Consider the following 24,513-nt stretch of genomic DNA (forward strand, 5'->3'; position numbering starts at 1 on the left):
TGCATAACTGACTACTGTGTGAGTTTGTTACCGGTGCCTGCTCTTCTCCATGTTCTCCTGCCATCTCTGGAGCCATTTGCATCGAGGTAGCAGTAACTCCTGCTCTGAATAGCTTGAGAAATGGAATACATGAACGATAAAACCACAAATGGAAAACGTGTATGGACATGGCATATACACATTTTCATTCTGCAACCAGAATTATCTTTATGCAGTTTATATACAGTCCTCCCGCAGGGGTTGCATTGTCTCAACTAGCCACATTTATATGTTCACATTTCATATTTTAAAATGTCTTCTGTCATCCTGATGCCGGGTAATCAGGGCACGTTGGTTAGGCTCATATGTGTTAACTGCTTGCAGTCCTGCAGTATCAACCCTTTGCTGTGTATATTGATCTTCAATTTTATACATGCATGATGAGGAAGGTTCACAGGCAGGGAGTTTGCTAGTTGGCTGCAGATGAATATAACACCAAGTGGAGCTTTGCTAATTATTGGTCAGCAATTTCAGCCAAGAACAATAACAAAGTCTTGCACACTGTGTTGGATGGTGACCAGAGCATCATCCCAAGTGAATCTTGGTAACCCACAAAGGCTGCAAGAGGGCGGCCGTTGTGCTTGGGACTACAGTGGAACTGGGTATGGTGAGTCTTTCTGGTGAACTTTCTACCTCGGTGCTGGATATCATCTAGACTCAAAATTCCCACCAAATATGCCTTTGCTGTTGTATCACAGGTTTGCTGCAGAGCCCAGAAACACAAACAGGTGAAAGACATGTAGAAAACACCAGAATAGCTCACCTTTCCCCCAACATCCTGAAGTGGAACAGTGCTGGAGGACCAGGTTGGGTTTGATTTGTGGGAGGAGGGCCAGGATCTTATGCTATTGCCCAACCCCCCCGAAGGCAGGACCTGCAGTACAATTCCTGGCATTTCATCACCCTTGTTCCTGACCGTGGCTGCTGGCGATGACAGAGGGGAGGACAGGCAGGATGGCTAGCAGAGGGCTGCAGAGCACAGAGGCATCCCCGGCACCGCCAGCAGAGACTGTAGCGGTGAGGCCGAGGGTGATCCTGGTGCAGCGGGGGGTCCTGTCTCCCCAGGCGGCGCAGCGAGGGGGCCAGCCCCACGGTGCCTAGGTGTTTTGAAAGCCCCACACTTCCAAGAGCTGCACCTTGAAGTTCTCCTGGCAGAGCGGAGGGTTGTCGAACGTCTCACAGTGCTCCGTGCGCCCCCAGAGCAGCTCGGCGTCGAGGGCCAGAGCTTGGCCTCCCCCTCCACCTGCAAAAGCACGCCAGATGACTGGGATCCGCTCTCATCTCCTCGCTCCCCAAGCGGAGAGAACAGCCCAGCCGACCAAGTTGCTAAGGACTGCCTCCATCTCTGCTTTATTTCCTCCGGCCACACCACAGAGCTGGGGTGGGAATGCTGCCCGAGCTCTCCTTTCAGCTAACCTGGATGTCAGCGTGGAAGCAGAGCTCCTAGAGAGTTATCTGCAGGGCAGCTGGTACAAGGCAGGCGGGTGAGACGTTGCCCTGGCAGCACAAGCTAAATTATTAAACTGGTTGGAGAGCCAGAGAACAAGAAAAGATCGTTGCATCCCCGCAGCTAGGGCTTGCCCTGGCTCCCCGCTCCAGAGGGCTGGGAACGAGGCGGAGGTGGAGGCTGGTGTGCCGGGAGGCGTTTCTTACTCGCTGTGCTCCTCTGTGATAAACCCACCTGAACCGTGGTGGGGCACACAGATTTAACCTCCAGGCCCCTGCCTGACACAGCAGATGGCATTGGGGGTGCGGGGCTGCTGCTTCTGCTCTAAGTGACCGTGCCTGACCCTTCCTTGGGTTGTTCCCGACCTGCATCTCCTCTCAATCCCCATCTCGGGGCTACCCATGCACCGCAGGGAGGCATGAAGCGGAGGCAGGGGCCAGGCTCAGCCATGGGGGAGCTGCATGGCCACGCTTGCAGGGCAGGGACATAATGGCCCCAAAGGTGTAAACCCCCCGGGGAAGCTTGGGCTGTGGTGCCCCCCTGGGCTAGCAGAGACCTGCTCTCTGGGGCTTGCGGAAGGGGCATCCTTGACAGGAAGAGGGGGCTGATCCATCTCCCCTGAGCTTTGGTTACTTAACCCAAGACAGGAGGTCTTCGCGTGCAAGGGGGCATCAGGGCAGATCAGATTTTTGATCCGGAGCAAAGCCCTTCCCAGCCGAAGCAGCAATGTGTTGGGCAGCATGCGAGGAGCAGGGGATCATGCGAGGGTGCCTCTCGTTTGATACTTACCAATAATGATTCCTTCCCGAGACCCGGCCATGAACATGGAGGCTGTTTTGGAAGGCAGGAGGAAATGCCTAATGGCCAGAAAGGGGGAGAGGCGGCCTCTCGTCCTCTGCGGCGAGGGCACGGTGAGGTGGTTGGAGCTGGTGCCCGGGCTGTCTGGAGAAGAGCTGAGGAGGGAGGTGGGAGAGGGGGAAGGCGAGCGCTGGCGCGAGCGTGGCACTGCTTTGGCCAGCTCCGGCTTCTTGATGAACACCCACTCGTACCTCTCCATCTCGGGGCGCACCTGGAGAGCAGGAGAAACCCGGTGAGCCCTGTCCTCTCTTTGCTGCTCATGAAAGCCAGCACTGCTTGGCGAGGCAGGTTGGGGGCCAAACGCTACACGCCAGGCCCGGTCCTGGGTCAGTGAAGGGACAAGGCATCTTGGCAGTGCCAGGACTGCTCTGGTGGAGGTGATGGCCAAGAGGCTGGTTTTGTCCACGCCAGGCACTGCTGGGGCAGAGAAACCTGTGCCACCCACACTGCCTGACGGATGCTGGACTTTGCCCCTGGGATTTTTCAGGCAGATCTGCCCTGCTCCCTCTGCCCCAGGGCTGTCTGGGGATTGCTTCACGCAGGAGCTGCCCCATGCGAACATGGCAGAAACCCTCCCTGCTCGCGGTAGGATGCTCCAAGGCCTATCCAGAGTTACTGCACTTTGCTCCAGGGGCTCAGGCCACACAGGCTCACCCAACACAGGAGTTAGTTCTCCTGTTTTTTGATCCAGCACAGCGATGTCTGTGCTGCTGCCTCTTAGCAGAGCTCAGGGGCAGCGGTGGGACCAGGTAAAGGAAGCGGCTCGATGCCTGCTGCTACGCGCAGCGGTGTATAACCACCGTGCCCTGAGCTGTCAGAGGGGCGAAGGAGAAAGTAATCACACACAAGCTTGTAAGTATAAATCCCTAAATAAAACATGACTTACAGTGAACACGAAGCACTCCCCTGTCCCGAAAAAGCCCGATGTCGCCCCACTCTTTTTCCTTTCGCTCCAGTCGGAGGAGAGAAATGCCCCGCACACCTTTGGGAGAGAGCACAGGGAGCAGTGAGCGGCTGCTGGGGAGTCGGCAAGAGGAGGAGGCCTGGACCAGAGCAAGCTGCAGATGCTCCAGCCCTTTGGGGAACCTGAGAGCTAAATTTTGACATGCAAGCAAAATCCTGCATTGAGAAGAGTTTAGACAGGAACAGCCTGTTCCCACACCGCTGCTGTGTGCATGTGTCCAGGACCATTGCTTGCCTTCAACGACTAAGTGGGTTGGTGGCATTTTGCTATTGGAGAGTTGCGCCAAGCCACTCGCTAGTTGACTGAGCAGGGCCAGTTTCGCAGTGCTGGCACGTTCCTGGCACGGGTGGGCTCCAGGCAGTGCCCAGCATGGGGACGATAGCGTTTTGCATGGGCAGGATGAGGCTGTCCATTTGGGCTGCATGGGAGGAACCTGTGCCTTGTGCCCCAGGGCTAGAGATGTGCCCTGGCTCTGAGCAGCCAAAATCTGACTCCCAGTGATGGAAAGGACTAACTGGGGGGCTCAAGGGATTATTTTAACACTATTATATTTCATTGCTGGAACACGCTCTACACTGAGGTCTAGGAGTCACTTGTCCCCAGCAGTGCCCATGGCTGCTGGAGAGGTGGTTGCTTGTCTTATGAGTCTTTAGGAAAAGGCATTTAAAAATGGTAAAGACTCAGGTAACACATTTTTGTTACCTACAGGGGTTTTAACCAGTCCCAGGGAGAGGATCGGACATCGCTCTCCAGATGTTTTGTCCAGCTCTTCCATCCGCGGTCAGGCCAACCCTGGTGCGGGTGTCCTTCACTTGACCATGGCTGGAGGAGACCTACTGAAGGGTGGGAAATCAAATCTGCCCTTGGTACTAAATAAGGAATAAAATGAGCTAAAAGGCGTAGGTAGCAGGGTTTCGTAAGTTACCTTTCATAGCATGTGCAAAGCCCTGGAAGAGGGCAGAGTGTTTATCTCCTTGCCACGCTGAAGTGTCAGGCCTGGGGAAATCAGGACTTGTAGGCCAATAAATCTTTAGGATGCCTGAACAATTTACAGAACTTGTTTCTGCCATTTGATGAAGAGTGGAGAGATATAATACGGGTTTATGAACCGCTCTGAGTCCCTGGAAAGAGGCCTGACTTGGGTATTTTTGCAGTTATTTCACGACTATTTGTATTGTAGAAGCTGTCCTTATTTCTCTTCCATTTCCCTTGTGTGGCTGCTATTGAAATCAAGGAGAGATTCTTGCATTTAATATAATTAAAGCAAGACTTTGCTCAGGCAAAGCATCTGCTGGCTTCAGGGAAGTCTGCTGAGTAAACACTTCAGGCAATGTATATTTGCAGCAAAAAAAGTATCTCTCATAGCCTCTCTCCATCTCTCTGTCCTATCCTCTGCTTACCCCCAGCAGCACCCTTCAGGCATGCTCCTGTGTGCCCTGGGTGCTGCAGAGTTTGGGAGCGAGCTGGTTTCACCTTGCAAAACCTGCCAAGCTGCTTGTTCCCCTCCTGATGCTGCGCTGGCTGCTGCACCTGGTGCCTCTGTCGTCTGGAGCTTGCTGAATTTATTGCTTGGCTCCAAGGGCCGTCGGGAAGCTGGCGGGAGCACGCACTGTGGCCGTGTGTGTGGATTTTGGTCTCTAGGGCAGACTCTGGGGCAGAGTGAGCTGCAGCGTGGGAGGAGGAGGACCTCGCCACTCCACCGCTGCTCCAAGAAGTGCTGCTGGGGGCAGGCCTCCTTCCCCATGCCAGCACCCCCACTCCCAGCCCCCTACTCTGCCTGGGAAATACTTACCTCTTCCTCTGTTGTTTTTATGAGCAGCACGGTCGGTTCATAACCTTCACAGCGTGAGTAAAACCTGCAGAGATGAGCAGGGAGACTGGGTTGGTGTGAGTCTGAGACCGGGAGGTGCTGCCGGAGTGGGAATCGCTGCCTCACAGACGTGGTGGCAGCATTTCTAACTTGGCTTGGTACAAGCATGGCCTGCCGGGCATCAGCCTGTGACCAAGGTGACATGGAGGACTTGTCCCTGCCCACTGCTCTGCCCAGGCACAGCTGAGTCTGCTGTCTTCCTGGCAGCATCAGTCGTGGCCTTGGCTGTGTTAGTAGTGTGACACAGGGAATTTATCACCCAGTTGGGCTTATTTGTGTGTAGTGGCCCAAGCCTGAGCTGCCCCATCGCATGGTGGGGAAGATCGCAGCCCCAGGCAGGCTGGCAGGGCATCTTCTGCTGACCATGGACAGGGGATGGGGGATGCCCTGTTCACTTGTGCATAGGATCACCTCTCCCTTCCGCAGTGCTGCATCTCCCCAGGCCCAAGCAGCATCCCCCGAAGCCCAGGCTGGGGTATCAGAGGGTGCAATGCTCAAGCAGCATCCCCCGAAGCCCAGGCTGGGGCATCAGAGGGTGCAATGCTCAAGCAGCATCCCCTGAAGCCCAGGCTGGGGTATCAGAGGGTGCAATGCTCAAGCAGCTTCCCCTGAAGCCCAGGCTGGGGTATCAGAGGGTGCAATGCTCAAGCAGCATCCCCCGAAGCCCAGGCTGGGGTATCAGAGGGTGCAATGCTCAAGCAGCTTCCCCTGAAGCCCAGGCTGGGGTATCAGAGGGTGCAATGCTCAAGCAGCATCCCCCGAAGCCCAGGCTGGGGTATCAGAGGGTGCGGGGTCTGTGTTGCAGGGCATTTGCAACCCAGGGTTGCTCTCGTCTGGAGTGGAAATCCTCCGGTCTAGCTTATTCTAGTGGGGGGAAAGTGCTCTTTGGTTAGGGGTTGAAATAACCTGTTCTGCACACTGTATGTGACATGAAGCTATAAAGGATAGTTGAGAACAGTCACTGCTTTTCTGGGATGATTGTTATGTTGAGCAGCCTGCCTGAGTGAGCTCGTAAAAGGACAGTGGCAGAAACACTTAATCATTTAGCTCGGGCAGCTCTGGTGTTTGTGCAGCAAGTGGGGGAGTTGGCTTATTATGGGCCTTCTCGAGTCATCATTTTTGCTCGATGAAGCAGGTAATTTCTCAGATAAATCCAAATATAAAATCCTCCCGTCTTACCCTCTGCACCAGGCTAGGGTGGGGATACTTGATGGGGGTAGTTCACCAAGGAAGCTTTCTTTCAGTCTGGGTGCATTTCTTATCTGTTAGGAGCCCAGGACCTTGCCTGACTCCCACCCTCCAAACACCTGGGCTCTGCGCCCCGTTGCTGCCTGCTGGAAGGCGACACAGGGGAGCGGGGCTGTGTTTGGCCAGGATATGGCAGGGACACCTTGCCATGGGGCAGCTGCTTCTCTCTCATGGGCTAGAGAAGCATGCTTATGTTCCTAACAGGGGACTACTGTCCCACCAGTCCAACCACGAAATCCACCCTGAGAAGCAGGGGTGGTTGATGGCACAGGCAGTGTCCACTCCCCGGACAGTCCGAGCATCTCTGCCTGGCTCATCAGTGAGTACTCTCAGTAGAGAAATGCCCGGACACTGAGCATCGCAGGGACATCTCCGCTTGCTCCTGTGCCCGTTGCTCCACGACTGCGGCAGTGGGTGTCACAGGACCATTGCATGGTTCCCAGTGGTGCTGGGAGCCAGGATCAGCCCCATCGCTCCTGCTTCAAGAACTTTGGGTGGCCTTTTTTGCTGATATGGAGACACCCTGGATTTGGCAGACTGATCTAAAAGTGCTGTTTGAGTGGGGTTTGGCAGGGGTAAAACAGCACCTGCGCTGATGAGGAGCATCAGGTAGGCAGGGCCTGAGTCTGCCCCCAGCATTTCACTGCAGTTTGTTTGATTTGATACAGATGCTCCTGCTTTTCGCCAGCACAGCTGGGGTGAGGGAAGAGGGGTGGATCCTGCTTACTGCAGAGAGGGATGCCCAGCCTCCCCTTGAATCACTTGCTGTTACATCTGACCTCCGCCACTCGCCAGGGTGGCTCCTGTGTGCATCACCTCCCACGTGAAGGAGATGTCCCTCCTGCCCAGACAGTGAGGGGACACAGGGAGCAATACCAAGGTGCAAAATGGGTCTTGACTATTAAAGGACCCTCTCAAGACCGCAAAGTAGAAAATATCATGTAGTCTACCTGCTGGGGCATTGAGAGCAAGTGCGGCTCAGTTGCTGGGGAGGAGGGAAGGATTGTTAAAGGCCAGTGAGGGGCTTGAGGTGGAGAGTGGCAGTCCCCACAGCTGCTCCTTGTGCTGCACTTGCGCAGGCTGTGGAGCAGTGCAGGAAAGTGTCGCCTAGGCTCAGCTTAACGCTGTCTGAACTGACACAGCACCTGGATGTCAGTGGGGACAGAGGGGAGCTAGCACTCATCCCATGCAAGCTGGGCAAGGCCGATGAAGCATCTGTGGTGGCTTTTCAGGTGGGAGCTGCCAGCGCTGGCAGGTATGCCAGCCTGTGGCTCGAGAAGGCAGCCCGAGGGCAGCGCATGTCCCATCCAGGCAAGGAGGGAGAGCACTTGCAGAAAGGGGGGAGCTGGGAGGTGACGGCCAGCAAGACACTGGGATGAGCAAAGAAAGGGAAGTGCCCTTCAGGGCAGCTGGAGAAGCCCCAGCGCTGAGGCTGGTCTTTCTTTTGCCGGTTTGGGCATTGATGACGACACTTGGGCTTTCTTAGCTTGAGTTCAGAGGGTTGGATGCCTCCCCACTGCGGGATGCACCCGACACCTGAGCTCTGCCTGCTCTGCCTATGCTGCTTCTCAGCTTAACATGCTCCTTATGAGGAGCACGTTTGGGTTTCCTGCCTGAAAATATTCATGCAAAGGTAACATCTGCTCACTGGAAGGGTTTTGCTGTTCCATGGATTGGGAAATCAATTGAAAACTCTTTTTCCAGCTCATTTTTGAGCTGCAGCACTGATCGCAGCATCCAGCAGCTGCCCTTGGCTCTGTGCTGCCCTGATGGAGCAGGAGCACTGGGGACAGCGAGCTGGCTGGGTCTGGCTGATTGCAGAGTGCTTGGCCCAGCACAGCACGCAGGGACGTCAGGATGGGGTGCAAGATGCTGCGGGGCCAGTGTGGAGGCTGCTGGCAGTGCCAGCAAGGAACTGGGCTACTCCCAGGCTCATGATCTCGAGGAAAAGGGTTTTGTTCCCTTAGTGGTGCCAGGCAGACATGGGCCTCCCTGCTGCAGCCAGCAGAGTCCCCAGGAGACCTCAAATGCACCCCATAAATACGATGTGTTGTAAGGGCTCCTTTCGATGCCACCAGTGTGCCAGCCTTTACCCAGTTTTATGCCTGGCCCGTCTAACCTGACTTGACTCGCGGATAGCGCTTTACCTCTGCAGGCTGCACCCGTCTTCCAAGGTGGAGAAGAGCAGCAGTGGGGGGTAGAGGGAGAACCGCTCCGGGATCCAGGACCAGATGATGCGCATCTCCTGCGCTGTTACAATGCTGGAGTTGAAATTCTGCATGTCCACAGCCAGGTGGAAGGCTTGCCTGTGCGAGGGAGGATGCCCATTACTGCCGAGTCAGGGTGCCTCAGGGGCCCGTGGGCTTTTATGGGTGCAGCCCCCACAAATCAGGTTTCCTTGTGCCTTCTGCATCATGAGCTTTCTTTTAGCGTTGTTATCCCTAATTGTATGGTACCCCTTAACCACACGAGTGTCTGAAAGGCATGTAGCAGAGCCAAACCAAGGGAGCTCCTTGATGCTCCCCTTGTGTTTATCTCCACTGTAACTCCTGGTTTACTTGCTTAGCCCCAAGAGCATCATCTGCCTGTGCTGGCAAACCGATAGGCCGTCTTACCTGCTCTGCACCATGGTTATGCCTCTCTCCATTAACGCCTTCCTGTTGGCCATCTGGAGAAGCCAGATTTCCTTGCGGGAGAACAGCCTGATGCCAAACGCTCTCTCTAAGAGTTTGTCGACAGTCATGTGCTCACCAATGTTCTGCACGAAAGCGTGCAGGTCTGTCTTGATGTCAATTCCCTCCAGCTCTGTGGAGGTCACCGAGAGCCTGTACTGCTTCAACAAGGCCAAAGCAATGCGGTAGAGGACCTTCTGCCCCTCCAGCAGGTAGACATCAAATATGCGGATGGCATAATTGAAGGGGAGGTCATGGAAGAGCCACGATAACCATTCGGAGTAGACCTCAAAGACATTCTCAGAGGTGCTGGCTATCAGTTTGTGAGCTGCTGGGCAGTGCTTGTTGGCCAGATCCCCAAAAGTCATGCAGGAAGCTTGGTGGGCCAGGAAAGATTGGTCAATGTAGCTGGTGTGGGTGGCGGTGCTGGCGATGAGACGAGAGATGTTCTCGAAACACTGAGCTTCCTCTTTGCTGTAGTGCAGCAGCAGAGCCACCAGGGAGGGGAGGATTGGGCAGTAGGTTATGTCAGGGAAAAGGTTGCTGATGCAGATGAGGATCTTCTTCAACGCAGTGACCCCTTCCAGGGTCAGGCAGTATGTGGGCATGGAGCATCCTTCGAGGAAGTCTGGCAAAGGATGGGAGCTCACACTGTGCTGCCCAAAGAGCCGACTCGCTACATCCGTGTAGACTAGAGCATCCGGAGTCACGAGCCGGCAGGCGACCTGCTGGATGAGCTGGTGGTAAACCTGAGCTCTCAGCGCACGGCTCGTCGCCCAGTAGCCTTCTCTTGCCAGCTTCTTCAGCTCTTTCCTGGGCTTAGTGAGGATGTCGCTGGGGATATTTGCCTGTTGCTCCAGGTCTGGCATCCTGTCCCAATCCACAAACCGTCCACAGCCCAGACAAGAGGAGGCATCGATATCCCAAGCGTCAGCCTCGGACGTGATCACCACAGTGACTGGAGACGAGCCAAACATTTCTGTAGGACAAAGACCCTTCATTCGACACGCTTCACCGCCCCAGCTGACAGCGTTTCACCCTGACTGACGGCACTTCTCGGTTTTATGTCAAGGGAAGGTCTGCAGGAGGCTTCGCCTGGCTGGAGCTACTCACCCCGCCGTCACCTGCTCACACGCGTCTGCAGACCCTTTACCGCTCCAGCTGAAATATCGGACCTGGTCTGGAGGGGACACGGCTTGGAGGTGAGGGGCAGTGCCTAGGTGTGCTGTCCTCACAGCACTGGGCACAGCTGGGCACAGCATTTAAACCCCCAGCAGTAGCAGACGCGAAGCCACCCTTTTCAATCATTAGCTAGAAGGCAATAAATTATTTCTGCCTCTTGAATGTACGTGGGGGTACCCTGCCAGGGAGCCGTGCCGGGAAACCGTGCTGAGCACGGCCTCCTCCCTCTGGGGCAATGGAGAGAGCAGGGCTGGGTCCGTCCCGCAGAGCAGCAGCCAAGGCAGGAGCCCGGCGGCTGCTGCCAGCTCTGCGGGGAGGCAGTGAAGGATGCGGCCTCTCCCAGCTGGGGTGGCATCTCGCCGATGGCTGCGACCTCTGCTTGCTGCTTCCCTTGCGCCAGGTCTGGCCCTCTGCCAGCTGGTTTAGTCACTGAACTGGCAGCAAGTAGTGAACGGTTGCGAAACCCCTATCTGGGGGCACAGAGAAGTGCCAGGCTGGGCACGGCAGGGGTGACTGGACTGCTTCCCCACTCCGGGAGAGGATTTTCACCCCCTCACAAAGCTCCTAGCTTCCCTTCCCAGCCTGTGACTTGCTGAGATGGGCAGCGAGGATGCAGTCCCTGTCCCCAGGGGACCACCGTGGGACAGCAGCATTACAGGGCCATCAAGGGCCATCAGGCTCTGGGGTATCACTGGCAATTTGATGCTGAACAGCATCTCAGCCCCAGTCCAGGCCTACAGGACCTGGGGCGGCGGGGCCACGTGCTGCCAGCAATGTAATTTGCCCTGGCCAGGGGCTGAGGGAGGACCTGATGGGCCGCCAAGGGGAATCATAGGCATCCTGTGTCCTGCCGAGGATGGAGGGGGTGGAAGGCAATGACTTGCCTGAGTCTGGTACCCCAGCACTGGGCTAGTGCCCACCATGAGCATGGGTGGAGCACACAAAACCAACCTCAGCCATTTATCCCCACTCTCACTGGCTCCTGCAAACATCTGGAGATCCCTGTGTCCCACTGCTTGTGCCAGGGGCTGACACACAAGGCTGGGAAAACTCAGCTTTCTCCCACCCTCAGACCACTCGGGTACCGGAGCAGGCAGGACTGTGCAACCTTCTTCCAAGGCAGTTTGGATGCATGAGGTGGTGCTGCAGCAAGAGGGGGCTCCCTGGGGGTGTGGGGAGAGGTCTGTGGGGTGCAAAGGGCTCCCCTCCTCTATGTGACCTGATGCACCTGGAGAGACCCATCTAGCAGACCGCACATGGGGGCTGGAGATGGCTTGAAAAGCCACCTGGAGACCGAAATCCCCTCCGGGGGTGCTGTGAGGAGCCTCTCGCGCTCCGCACTCGGGCAGGGACGTGCAAGCTGCCGTCCTCGCGCAGGGGGGAAGAGCAGAGTTTGAGCTCCTCCTAGAGAGCAAACGCGGGCCATTTTTTCCCTGGGGTTACGAGAGAGCTCAGCTCCGAATCCTGCTCAACTCAATATTAATTGTCTCCGGGTGGGTGAGTTCTGCTAGACTGTTATTAATTGGCAAGGATAAAGTCAATTAGCAGAAGGCATTAATTCTCTAATGTATTTATGCTGGATGCGCTCAGCCCCGCGGAGTTAGTCGGGGAGGATGGAGAGTCTGGATTCGCTACTTGGGGATTTGCTCAAAGCTAAACCTCGCTGCTTTGGACCAAGGGGGACCTGCCGCCGGGACAGCACAGCCCCGACCATGAGTGCGGCAAGTAGGGGGAGGCAGCGTGGCGGGGGTGGGGAGTCAGGCTGGGATTTTGGGTTTCTTCCAGGTTGAGTCCGGCTGTGGCTCAAGTTATTCTGGTTCAGTTTGGCCCCTGCTCAGGTTCAGCAAAACTGGCAGGTCGGGTTCAATTCTGGTTCAGGAAGAAAGCAGCAGTTTTAGCCAGTTCCTGGCTCAGCCTGACTCCTTGCTTTAAGCAGACAGTCCCATGAGCGGGGGAATTAATGCAACCTACAGCTTCTCCTGGCCAACGCAAATCCCAGGGGAGCTTTTCCCCGGGACGGGTCAGGTACAAGGACTCTGCTGTCGGGCTCTACCGGTGCCTGCTACGGGCAGAGCTCCTGCAGCCTTTCCCTGGCAGGGGCTCACCTAGCATCTCCCTTCCAGCTGCGTGCCTTGTGTCAGGACATTTTTAGACGAAAAAATATCTGAATGCCTGGAGGATCTCTGCCCACCTGGAGCTGGCCAACAGGTGAAAAATTGTTGGGACCGGGGGGGGGGGGGGGTGTCACAGAGAGGAACCCAGGATGGTCACATAGGCTTATAGCCGGTGGAAACCAGGCTAAAATGAGCATCTGAGTGCAAGCAGGGTTATTTGCTCCTCTAAGCGCTGCAGCAATTTCCAAATTCCCCTTGCACGCGTAGCTGCGGCACAGTCAGGCTGCACCCCTAGCGTCCTGCCATGCACGAGATGGCGGGGGCTGAGCCCGGCTGGCTAACGGTGCCGGGCTGGGGACGCGTCCCCCCGGAGAGGAGGGCTGCACCCCCTGCGCAGCACCCACAGCCGGCCCGAACCGCCCCGCGGGGAGGCCCCGGCCCGCCGGCGCCCACTCACCTTGCGCGGTGCCCACGCCGTCGCCCTCGGGGCCCATCGGGGCTGCCCCCAAACCGCCGGGCGCCTCGTCAGCGCCGAAGGCCCCGGGTGCCCCGCCGGGGCCGGGGGACAAGCCCAGCCCCACCTGCAGCATTGGCCCCGGCTCCCTGCCGCCGCCGTCGCCCGCCGCGCTTTAAAGGTCAGCGCCAGCCCGGCGCGCGGGGGACATTTATTTGGTGTAAACAGCACGTGGGGTGGAGCGGCTCCCGTCGCCCCTGCCCGCCCGCCTCTGCGCCGGGAGGGACGTAAACACCCCGCGGGGAGAGCGCCATCAAACAGCACCACCGTCGCTAACCTCACGCCCGCCTCCTTGCCAAGGATAAACTTTATCCCCCCGGTTTTGGACTCGCTCCCCGCTCGGGCGGCACGGGGCAGGGCGGCACGCGTGCCAAGGGGCGGCGGACCGCGCGCCCGGCCGCTGCCCGTCCTTGAACCGCGGCAGCGTAAACAGGGCGCGTGGGCTGGCAGCCGCTTCCCGCCGGACCGCGCGGGGCCCGGAGAGCGCCAAAGCCAAGCGCGCGAGCGGCGGGCGCCGGGGAGGCAGCCGGCGAGCGGGGCCGCGGGGCGCGACGGGCGGTGGGCCGGGATGAGCGAAGGGGCTCGCGGCCCCCGCGTGCGGCTCGAGGCGAGGGGGGAGCCATGGGGGAGCCATGGGGGCCCCGTGAACCCCCGCGCCCGGGGCGCCGGAGGAGGCCTCGCACGGGAGGAAGGCCGAAGCCGCGCTCGCAGGAGATGCCCGGCGCGCTGCCTCCGAGGCCCCGGAGCGGCCTGCGGGGATGGGAGCGAATTAAGAGTGAACGCACGGCCGTTTCATGAGTTTTTAATGGGGGAAGAAAGGAAAGCTGCAGAGGCGGTGGCGCGTGCAGACAAGCGGCACAGCTGAAGCCATGAATGTTTCATGGCGGCCGCCGGCCGGGGCCACGCAGGAGGGAGCCGGGCCGCCACTGCCGCTGCGGGCACACGTACAGCGAGGGCCGGCGAGAGGAGCCCCGTCCCCGGGGCTGGCGGCTGCCCGGGCGCGAGGGGCCGCGGGGCATCACCGACACTCGTCGCCTGGCGCAGGGGTGGCGAAGGCCGTGTGCCCGGTGTCCACAGCGCCGCAGGCACTGTTCAGTTGGTCCGAAAAAAATGGGAAAAAAGAAAGGAAACCAGACCAAGTTGCAGGATTGAACACTTGTTCCTTTAGTCCCTTCGGCTGAGCGGGTTTTTTGCACCTTGCTGCATCTTTTGCGCTTCCAGGGAGGATCAAAAAGGGGCTTTCACTACGTGATTATTGCTCCTCCAGGCTCCAAACAGCCTGCTAAAATTTGGGGCCCTGCAGGTTGTTTTTCTAAGGAGTAGAGCTATGGCTACTTAATTTTTTTAGGCAGTCTTGTTTGCTTACCAGGGAAGCAGAGAGTCCTGTTTCCCGGGAAATCTCCCTGGCAGGGCACAAGGCTTTGCTCCTGACCCAGGCTTCCTTCTGCCAGCACCCAGCACCGAACGCCCGGGGTTACCGCCTGCCCCGTGCTTGCCCTTGCTCTGTTTTCCAATTTTCCAGGCTCCTCAACCCCAGTTGTTTTGCAACCCTGTGCACAAAAGCACTTCCCTGGCACAGTTTCGGCTGAAAGTTTCCTGTGTTTCCCCATCGCCTTAAAGGACGGCAGGACGCCCTGCGGTTTCAGCGCATTTTAACCGGGCCATAACATTATTATTATTGCAGTAGCAATATAGATGCCCCAGACAGATTGCAGCTCCTCTGTGCCAAGCGTGGTGCAAACTGCGCAGAGAGACAGTCGCTACCCCGACGAGCTGCAGGTGAATGTGTTGCACAGTGGCTGCGTACATGTGAAATTAAAAAAGTATGAAGCATTTCCTTGTTTTTCAAAAGCAAAGGCCAGCGGCATCACTTTCCACACAGAATAAGGGCTGGTCCCATGAAATTGGGAAACGGACGCAGGAAAGCAATTGCATGAAACAAATAAACTTTCCCTGACAATGTTTTCAACACAAACACTGCGGCAATGTGCAAGCAGCGTGTCCACACACACCCGTGACTGCCCACGTCGGCCTCACCTCTGCCAGCAGCAGCAGGGCGCAGCTTCAGCTTGCAAACCCAGCTGGGCCTTGCCAAGCCGGGCCCCTGCGAGCGGGGAGGCCCCGACCCCCTGTGCGCAGCAGGAGGCCAGGGCAGGGCTGGGGATGGCCCCGTGTGCACTGTGCGCCCTGCGCGGTGCACCTCGGCACCCTGAGCTCCTGCGCCGTGCACCCTGCACCTCCGCACCGGGCATCCCTGCAGCATGCACCCTGCACCCTGCACCGGGCACCAGGCACCTGCACCGGGCACCTCTGCAGTGTGTGCTGTGCACCCTGCATGGGCACCGTCAGCTCTGCGCCATGCACCGGGCACCCTGCACCGGGCGCCTGCCCCTCCGCACCGGGCACCCTGCCCCTCTGCCCCGCCCCCTGCCCCTCCGACCCTGACCCCGCCCCCTGCCCCATGCACGCGCCGCGGGGGCGCGCGGCAGCGCCCAGCGCCCAGCGCCTGCGCACGCGGCCGCTCCCGCCGCCGCTGACGAGGTTTGGGCCTCCGCGCGCGCCGTCGTCAGCTGCCGCGAACAGGAAGCGCGGGGCTGTTCCGGGCTGCGGCGATGGCTCCCGACCCCTGGTGAGCGGCGGCGGCGGCCGGGGCCGCCCGGGACCGGGGTCGGGGCCGCCCAGGGCGGGGAGCCGCCACCGGGGCCGGGCCGGGCCGGGCCGGGCCGCCGGGCGCGGGCTGCCGCGGCCGCGCAGCGAGGCTCGGGCGCCTCGGCGCCTGAGCAGCTGGGGCAGCGCCGGGCCCGGGAGCGCGGCCGGCGCGGAGGTGCGCGCAGGCCCCGCCGGGCGGCCCCGGGACCCGGGGGGAGGCGGCTGCTCGGCGGCGGCCCCTGGAGCCCCTGCGTGTCGCGGAGGGGCCCCTGCGGCCGCCTGCGGCTGGGCGGAGGACGGAGACGAACGGCCGGGTCCTGGCGCTGAGGCGGAGCCGTGTCCGGCGGCGCGGAGCCCCTTGCAGGGCGTCGCAGGCCCTGGGTGCGCGGGGCGCGTCCCGCGGGGCCCTGCCGCCGTGCTGGGGCCAGCGTGGAGGCCTGTTCCTCCTCGCAACGGGTGCGCTGCACTTTCCAACTCCGCAGCGTTTGGCATGTGGGAGCTACCGGGTTTCTACAGCGTTTTTCTCCCCCAGGAAAGTCGGTTTGGTTTTAGGTAGATCTGTTGAAGCCCTTCTTGCATGTATTACTTAATTTTCCAACTGCTGAGATAAAATACATACTATTTCCATGCAAAGCGAAACTAAACTGGAGTAATAAAGCCTGAAAGCGAAAGAGCTGCTGTGCAGAGTGTTTCGGGGGTGTACTTAGCTGCCTGCATCTTGTCCGTAGGCTCTCGCTGTATGATTCCACCTGTCAGATTGCACAAGAGATTGCTGAGAAAATCCAGGAGCGTAACCGGTACCAAAGGAACGGTGAAAGTACAGCAAAGGTATTGATCTTCCAAAAGTTCTGGTTTTGAGAATGCGGGTTTTGGGGTTTTGCCTTTAAGTGTTATGAGTATTAGTGGAATGTTAAATTTGCAAAAATCAACCATGTCCAAGTCCTGAATTTCCTGCCTCCTTGGCTGGAAAAGGAAAGCAAGTACTGCTCTGGAAGGATAATGCTTTAATCGAATTAAATGGTTGGGAGAAATGTGGGAAAATGGGTGATGTTCCATGAACTGTATCAGTGTGGGGAACAGGCTGCTTGAGTTCATTATTGCTGTAAGCTGGGCATCAGCCAGTTCAGTTACTTTTAATGGTAGGAACCTAGTGCTAACAGTATATTCTTTAAGATCCTTGTAAAGAAAACAGGAATGTAACTTCTGAATTACTGGCAGCTTTTTAACGTCACAACCACATCTTTGGATTTAACAGTAATAAATCTTTTATATGTGGAATATTGCTGGTTTTACAGAGAGGGAAGTGAAGAAAGCCTTGGGAATGTTGAGGGTGCGCTACTGACCACTCAGGGCTGTCACTGCCAGCAGCAAACTGGATATCTGAAAAGCTAAGAGGTGTTGTGATGATGCGTATGTCAGCTTCTGTGTACTCACTTTTGTGTACATATAGAGTAGATCCTCCCCTCCCACCCCCGCAGGTCAGCTTGTTTCCTTCCTGTAAGGGCTGTAAAACAGATCAAATATGAATTTTGCAGCTTTTTTGTTGTTGATGTTGCATTTCTGACAAAGTAAAGATGAGAGTTTGATATGAATGAGAAGCAAACTTTAGTGCTTCCCCATGTATTTTTAGGTTTGCCACCTTTTCACACTTTCTGTTTAAAAAATTAAATAGAGTAAAAAGAAAAAAGGAGGATTCTCAGGAGGCTGCTCTCTGTAGAACTAGAAGCCTAGTCCTTTCCTTCGAGAACCACAGGAGCCTGCTTGATTGCACATGAGTCATGACATTAACTTTTCCCTTGACTGCATTAAGTGGAACATGCATGCAAGTTATTCTTTTATAAGAATCACTCTTTATATAAGGGCTGTTCTTTTGCAATAATTTGCATAATTAAAAACAGTGAGTGCTGTATTTGGTGGACCGTCTGCCCATTATAGCAGGGTTGTCATATGATGTGAGAACCCTGGATCTTCTTTGCTGGTCTCATTTCTGATAGCTTTTAAAATAAAATGCCATTTTTGAACTGTTGGAGAAAACAGGATAGGCTTTTAAAAACAATCAGTGCTTTTAGTTGAATGACTCGAAATTGGCTTAAATTCAGAAGGGGTTTCAGGAGGCCCAAATAAGCATTTTTAAAGTGATTGTGGAGAAACCCTTTCTGTAGCTCTAGAATTAAAAATGAGGGGAGCATTTTGAGGCAGTGATTAAAGTATCTGCTTTCAAAATGACCAAGTATTTGAAATTGTATAGATATATTCAAGTGATAGAAGACTAACCAAAAAAAAAAAAGTTACTACTTAAGTCATCTATATTTATAGAGGACAAAGTTCTGTGATGTGCATCACCGTCGTTTGTGACATGTTCAGAGAAAAAGAAAAAAAAGGTTGTATTAGTGTTGTTTGAAGTCCTTCTTGTACCATAACTCTTGTAGGTTATGTTTTATGGAAACATTACGCAGTTGACTTATTTCTTCAAAATATCATTTGTTCCATGCTCTGTGTTTTCCAAGTGCAATTTCCCTTAATCCATTAACGGTTAAAGACGAATATTTGGCAGTGTTTGATTCTACTGTAAACAAGTTTCCGACAATGAAAGAGCTGTTTTCATAACAGAAACTCATGTTGAGAAATCCGTGGCTGAGCAGTCACGTATTCTACGATTAGCAAATGTTTTAACAGAGAAAAAGTCTTTGTACACTATTTGCCTGGTAGGGGGGTTGTAAACAGGTTTTTGCTTTTTATAGTATTTTGCCATTAGCATGGCTGAAAAAACCCTCCTTGGTTATTGCTGAATAAAAATAGAGCACAAAAGTTAAGATGGAAAAAAAAAACCTGTAGGGAAAGATTTTGAGACAGCACTCACCATCTGTGAACTCTGCTCTATTGAGCTATCTTAAAACTTCCGTTGCTTTGATTTTTTTTGTTTTTTTGTTTTTTTGTTTTTTTTTTTTTTTTTTGCTTTAAAGGAAGTGAAATCTTTTGTTACAACAATACAGTTGCTGGCCAGAGGAGTGGAGGGAATCTATTGGTTAAATGACTGTCTTGGATGTGTGTACCTTTTGTGTTGCTTTGCTATACTGCATTTATTAAATGCAATGTTCTCCGACTGGATATGAGTGCAGGAAATGTACATATGGAATGAAAAGACCTTTTATTATGCTTAGCTAGAGGGCATGCAGTGGGCTGAACTTCCCTAAAAGCATTTAAACCCCATGATGTCTTTGGAAATGTTACTTTTGTGTTCGGCTGGTCTGTGCTTCGCCTGTGCTCTTTCAAGACTGCCTAAGCAGGGTTGCATCCGTTTCTGTCATTGTATCTGGTAGGGCTCGATTGTAGGAGGACAAGTCTCTCTGATTTAAACTTTTGATGCTACCAGGTGCTTTTTCTGTGTTTCTTTTTTTTTTTTTTAATTCCATCCAACTCCATGCAAATATCAAATACAGTTTTACTGAAGGGCAGGATGCTTGCAGCAGGGTGACTGTTCAGTAGGACTTTGCTATCTGGCTGCTGCTTCTGTTTTCAGGAACACAGGAATGAAAGTCAAAGCAAATATTCCTTCTTTCTTACTATTACTCGGGGCATCTGAGGTTGCTAACCGTTATAACCCACCACATGGCTAATATCTTGTTTATAAGAAGCACATAAAGTCCTAGTTAGGATGACTTGCATAGTCAATTGCTTTTATAATGTGTTTTTGCTAGTATGCTCTAGATAACTGGAATGGAAAGGAATTTAAGGAAAAAGCGACACAGAGGATAATGTCATCTTATTTGGGAAGGGATGAGGGAAAGAGGAGGAGAATTCCCACAGACCTCAGACATGCTTGGAGCAGAAAAGAATGTGCACAACTTAACTACACTTTTAGTAAGACCAGACCCATGTAAACTTTGTGCAGATCAGTTGCGGGAAGAGGTAGAGTGTCACAGATGGTATTGAAAAGTAAAATTAAATAAATCTGAATTTATTGTGACTCTTTAGATTAAAGTGTGGAAGAGTTCAGTGGAGGAAAGGTCTAAACGTGTAACAACCTCCCCTGTAATCATGGGAGCTGGGAAAGAAACCTAGTGGCAGAAAAAACCGATGCCTGTATTTGTATTAAAGATCAGAGGAAAGAGCTGGAAAACTAACTGGAAAATATTAAAACATGCTGAAATATTTTGCCCATATAAAAGAATCTGTTTATAAAGACTTGAGAGAAAGCTCTCCATATTAAACAGCATTAATGCATTAGAATTGTATTTGTGAAACCAGTACTATTTATTTAATTATTCTGTAAGCAGTCCAGAACAGTTAACTGGATTGTTCCTGTGGCAGCTCTGAAGCTGGCTTCTCTCGGGTTAGAGTGGAATCCTCCACATCAGTATCGCTGGAGTTGTGTGTATTGTCACCTGCATATAGTAATACGAAATTTCATGCAAACGTAACTCTGACAAAAAATCTTTTTTCTTCCCCTTCAGCTCAATGTGATAATCAGATCGTCACTGCAGAATCTCAAAGAGAAGATCGATCATCTGAAGGACTTACTGCTTCGGGCCATATCAACGTACCAAATGTATCTGTGTAAACATCATGTCATTCACCTTTACATATTGTAGGAGAGGGTGGAAAAATGTGCTATAATTGGAAGGAAGCTTTGCCATGCAGTTATGGCTTTTCTTTTTTATTTTTTCCCCTCCTTCCATTTTTGGAAGACTCTGTCAATAGAATTTTATCTGTGATCACGTTTGATATTTTTATTGCAGCTGTAGTATAATATAGGAAGGGTTGGTAACCTGAACAGCTCTGATATTGTGGGTCTGAGACTTGTTTTGGTTACATGTTTGTCAGAGAAGCTTAACGAGATGGTCTGGCTAATCTCAAACAGAGCTGCTGTTGTCCTGCCCATGGACTGTGCTGGCACTGGTGATTGAGTGGCTGGCTTGTGAGCTGTCTCAGTTCACTCATCCAGCAGAAAACAGGCTGACTTACTTATTTTCTCTTGGCTTGCTCACTGGCTGCCAGAGTGCTAGTACTTGCAAAAAGGAGGGATGAAGCCATGTTCAGAGTGTGGGCAGGCATGTGGCAGTCCTGACGTAGACTGGCTTAAGGAGCAATGGAACTGCATCCTCAGAGGCATCTTGGTATACTTAAAAGAGAAACCTGTAATTTCTTTTTAAGGAATATTACCTTAGGGCCTGAAGTGGATTTGCTGCTCTCTCTACATGCTAGGTTAGTCAGGCTTAAGGACTCTGTGTGAGAAGCACGTCTGTCTCCCTGTGAAGAGGTATCCAGCAGCAAACTGATTTAATGAATAGATGATTACTTTCAAGCTTACTGTAGTAGAAATCTTTTCTAAGCGTAAGCCTTCTGAATGCTCTGCTGAGGATAGTGGGTAAAACTTTCCTTTCAAGTGAATACCTTAGAGCAAATGACTGCTACTGCTACGGCAGAAAACATACACAAATCAGTATGGCTATTGCATAATCTTCTTAAAAGTACTAGGAGTGAGTAGTCTTTCAAAATGTCTGTCACTGAGATTAATTTAAAAAGGAAACGCATCTGCCACTGTCAAAGTGGCAGTACTCCAGGGCATCATCTTCCAGAGAAGCTGAACGGATTTTTTTCTCCTGTCTCAGCTGCTACAGAGGAGTCCTGATGATAAACTGTAGATGGGAACAGGTGCTTGAAGTAAATTTTTCGTTGTTTGCCCATCAACTACTGAACTTTGCTGAGAACTACTGTTGCGGTTGGTGTAATGAGCCTCAGTTCCAGTGAAATACGATGTGAAGTACTCTGCTGATTTCAACAGCTCTACCCTGCTTTGGGGCTTCATGGTTTATGTCATAACAGTACTTACAAGTCTGTGCAGGATACAGCTCTTCTAAGAAAACTCATTCCTTCCATAAACTTAACCCATGCACCAGTGTTGTACATTGTCAGTGTTATAGAATAGATTGACTGTGTAGTACTTTTTAGTAGTAAATGAAAGAACTATCATGTTGGATTAGGGGGATAGCATTTTGAATCCTTATGCTAATTTGGTAGTATGTACCCTCCCAATTTTCTCATTAGTTTTAGATCATGAGGATCGCTATCTATGAAACCCTTTTCTTTGAGATTTGCAAACCTCAGAAACATGTTTAGACTAAAACCAGATTTCATTCAGAAATGGATGACTTAACCTTCTGTTAGGTATTGTATCCTTTTCTTGAATTAAAATAGTTATTCTGGTTATCTTGATGACCAGGTCTGACTCCTTTTAAGAATACATAGTAGGGTTTATAACGGATAAACAAAGATGAGCGTATTGTTAGATATGTATTCCGATCTTTGAAAATTGTTATTTCCAAATTGGAAATTTGGAAATTTCCAGTTTGATGATGCAGCATTAGCCAGTTACTGTTTGTGATTCTCTCAGTATTAAAATTAAAGTTTATTTTTAAGTTTGGACCTTAACGAAGTGCCACTAGCACGCAGCTGGAGGGGGATAGGAGGCAGAACTTAGTGGACGACCTTCTCACACGACAGAGGCAACTTCAGGCGTCTTATAAGAATGAAGGCACAGAACCGGATGTGATAAGGTATGACACTGTCACCATAAATAAACATTGTGATTCGTGCTTTGAGTATGTCTGAAGGTAATGCTGAATGTGTCTGCAGATTTCATATACCTCCGCGTGTAGCAAAGTGCGGTTTTATTTTTTAGAAATCTTGTGCCTTTTTTAATGACAATGTAATACATATCTTTGAAGGCTGAAGAAGACACAAAGGGATGGAGAGTTGCTTGGAAGTGGTAATGGTTGACTTTGTCATCCAGCAGAGTCTGCTGCTGAGTTGGGCTGACGGGTTTATGTGCATTGTTGGAAAGAAAACTGTTAGGACAAAGCTTAAACTTCAGACAGTTCCCCAATGATCTTTGCTTTGTTTTCTTTTTTTGTAAGAATCAGCAGGATGCGTTCAAAGGGAATATATTTTGATTTCCATTTTGGTTACGAGTGGTACAGGGCAACGTACTGGGGTGAATTGTTCCCAGACAGAACAGTTAACAGCCTGAATGTTGTGCTCTCTTCATGCAGTCCTTTCTTACATGGTCTCTTTCTAATTGAAGGAGTTATATTTGTCATCTCATACTTGTTTTTAGAAATAATCCATTCCCGGTGGTCTCTAACTGATCGGGAAGAAAGTGAGAGCCGTTGCTCAAAGTGTGAAATTCAAACCTCTTGCCTGAGTTACTCTCATGAACTACAAGCAGGTGATAAGTTGGATGCGGTGAGAGTCACAGAGGTGCGGTATCCATCACATACAAAGCACCTTAGGCATAGGTTTTTAAAGGTATAAAGAGCTATTTATAAGATGCCTTTTAATGCAGATGTTGCAGACATGGGTTGTTTCTAGTGATTTGTCAGCAGCCTTTTGAATTTTATCCATTTCTGGTTAAATCGGTACTGGCTTTTGCCTAGAGAACTCCACTTGCAGGTATTTGCTACCCTTGGCTTACCTCTGAATTTTAGCTAGCTTTAGTTTCTCATAAGCATATATGCAACTTTCTAAGAAAACCCTTGCAGGTACTTTACCTCTAAGAGCTTTTATGTCTGTCTTAGATTTAGACAGATTTTAACTTAGAAACCAAGTTAAAAATGCTTGTTTGATGAGCAGCAGAACTGATGGATTCCTGTGAATTTATTAAACTTCTGTTTCCTTTCCCAGCTCAGATACTATAGCCCATGTTCCCTTTTCTTCCTGTTTCTCTGCTTTCCCCCTGTGTTCCTAGGGACATCTCTGTTGGTCAAGAAAAAGCATGTTCTGGGTTCAGCCTGGAGCTGTACAACATGCTGGGCAGGCAGATGATCTGAAGGCAGAGTTCTGCTAACGAGGCCCTGTCTTTTTTGCCTCTTCATCTCCATTGTGAAAGTTGGTTTTCTCTGAGACTTTTTTTTCTTTCAAACTTGCTTAAAGTGACCAATGAATTAGTTACTGGGGAGGGAGAAAAGGGGTAGCAAAAAATAAGCTTCGTTCCTAGCTGACAACAAAATGAAGCTGTCATTTTCTTCCTCTTCAAGCAAATGGGTGTTAGACCTGCCATCTTAGCACAGGATTAGGGCTGTGGTACTTCAGAACTGAAATGGCATGTGTCTAGGGACCACTTTAGAAGCATCCTCATGATTCACTGGCTGATATGCTTTGATATCTATTACCAACATTCATGCAAAAAAATTAAAAGTTCTGCTACTGAAGAAGTGGCTTACCTGTACTCTGACCATCTGTAGGTCACTAAATACTATTGTGTTTGAGAGAGTTATGGGTTTTGGCTGAATTTCAGTGCAGATAATTGCATTTGCTCTTCCTAATTTTTCCATTGCAGACTCAGTTAATCTTCTGTCCTTCAAAATGGTGCAGAAGAGAAGGGTCACTGCAGAGCTTGTTGTATTTCCATGGTCGGTGAAATTACTCTTGACTGTACCCTGGAATTGGTAAAATTCTGGTTTAAAGGTGCTTGTGAGCGTGCGTGTGCGCATGCACGCTCTCGCTCTCTTTTTTTCTTTTGGTGAACACATTTCTCTAGAAAATTGTGTATATAAAAATGAGTTATTTGGGCCTGTGCACGTATTTTGATAATGTGTGGAAGATTTTAACACAACAAGCACAGACACGGACTTCTTAAGCAGGTTGTGGGTCACGTAAGGGGTGGTACTCTGCCCTGTAAGCCATGCACAATGCTGCATGTGTGGTCTGGGTCATACGCTGTGACTGAGCAGAGCTTCCTCGCGTGATCCGCAGTGTAGCGAGAGCTGGTGCGGAAGAACATAACTGTGCTTCTGCAGTGAAGTCACATGATAGAAACGTGTTGTAATTTCTGGCTTGTGCTTCTAAGTGGCAGGTGTTTTTAAATGCACCATATTCACTGGACCTTTTTAGTAGGGAATATACAGCTTTGTCTTTTATACATGCACATGCAAAGTTACCTGTATGAGGAAGAGCA

General features: G+C 52.2%; 2 protein-coding genes across 2 annotated transcripts in view; one reads left to right on the forward strand and one right to left on the reverse strand.

The window, feature by feature from the left end:
* Window positions 1–998: 998 nt before the first annotated feature.
* LOC112995521 (TBC1 domain family member 24-like) lies at window positions 999–13,032 on the reverse strand. Its single transcript, XM_026120543.2, has 7 exons — window positions 12,852–13,032; window positions 9,042–10,077; window positions 8,574–8,732; window positions 5,101–5,164; window positions 3,231–3,326; window positions 2,276–2,555; window positions 999–1,282 (listed from the first exon to the last, which is right to left on the reverse strand). Exons 1-7 carry the CDS (start codon window positions 12,982–12,984, stop codon window positions 1,137–1,139), a joined length of 1,914 nt encoding a protein of 637 aa, XP_025976328.2. The 5' UTR covers window positions 12,985–13,032; the 3' UTR covers window positions 999–1,136.
* A 2,342-nt stretch (window positions 13,033–15,374) lies between these two features.
* STX8 (syntaxin 8) overlaps window positions 15,375–24,513 on the forward strand; it is a 111,671-nt gene continuing 102,532 nt past the window's right edge. The window contains exons 1-4 of the mRNA XM_064522476.1: window positions 15,375–15,537; window positions 16,286–16,385; window positions 20,012–20,106; window positions 22,004–22,114. Of these exons, the coding sequence (XP_064378546.1) occupies window positions 15,521–15,537; window positions 16,286–16,385; window positions 20,012–20,106; window positions 22,004–22,114 (323 nt within the window). The 5' untranslated portion in view covers window positions 15,375–15,520. The remainder of the gene's footprint in view (window positions 15,538–16,285; window positions 16,386–20,011; window positions 20,107–22,003; window positions 22,115–24,513) is intronic.

Source organism: Dromaius novaehollandiae, chromosome 18, assembly GCF_036370855.1.
Source record: "Dromaius novaehollandiae isolate bDroNov1 chromosome 18, bDroNov1.hap1, whole genome shotgun sequence".
In the NCBI taxonomy this organism is placed as follows: domain Eukaryota; kingdom Metazoa; phylum Chordata; class Aves; order Casuariiformes; family Dromaiidae; genus Dromaius; species Dromaius novaehollandiae.

Excerpts from the sequence above, each read along its gene's own strand:
- LOC112995521 (XM_026120543.2), bottom strand. The coding sequence starts at position 12,984 with ATGCTGCAGGTGGGGCTGGGCTTGTCCCCCGGCCCCGGCGGGGCACCC. Across the intron at positions 10,078-12,851 it reads CGGCGTGGGCACCGCGCAAG|AAATGTTTGGCTCGTCTCCA; the intron begins GTGAGTGGGCGC and ends TTTGTCCTACAG. Across the intron at positions 2,556-3,230 it reads GGGAGTGCTTCGTGTTCACT|GTGCGCCCCGAGATGGAGAG; the intron begins GTAAGTCATGTT and ends CCTGCTCTCCAG.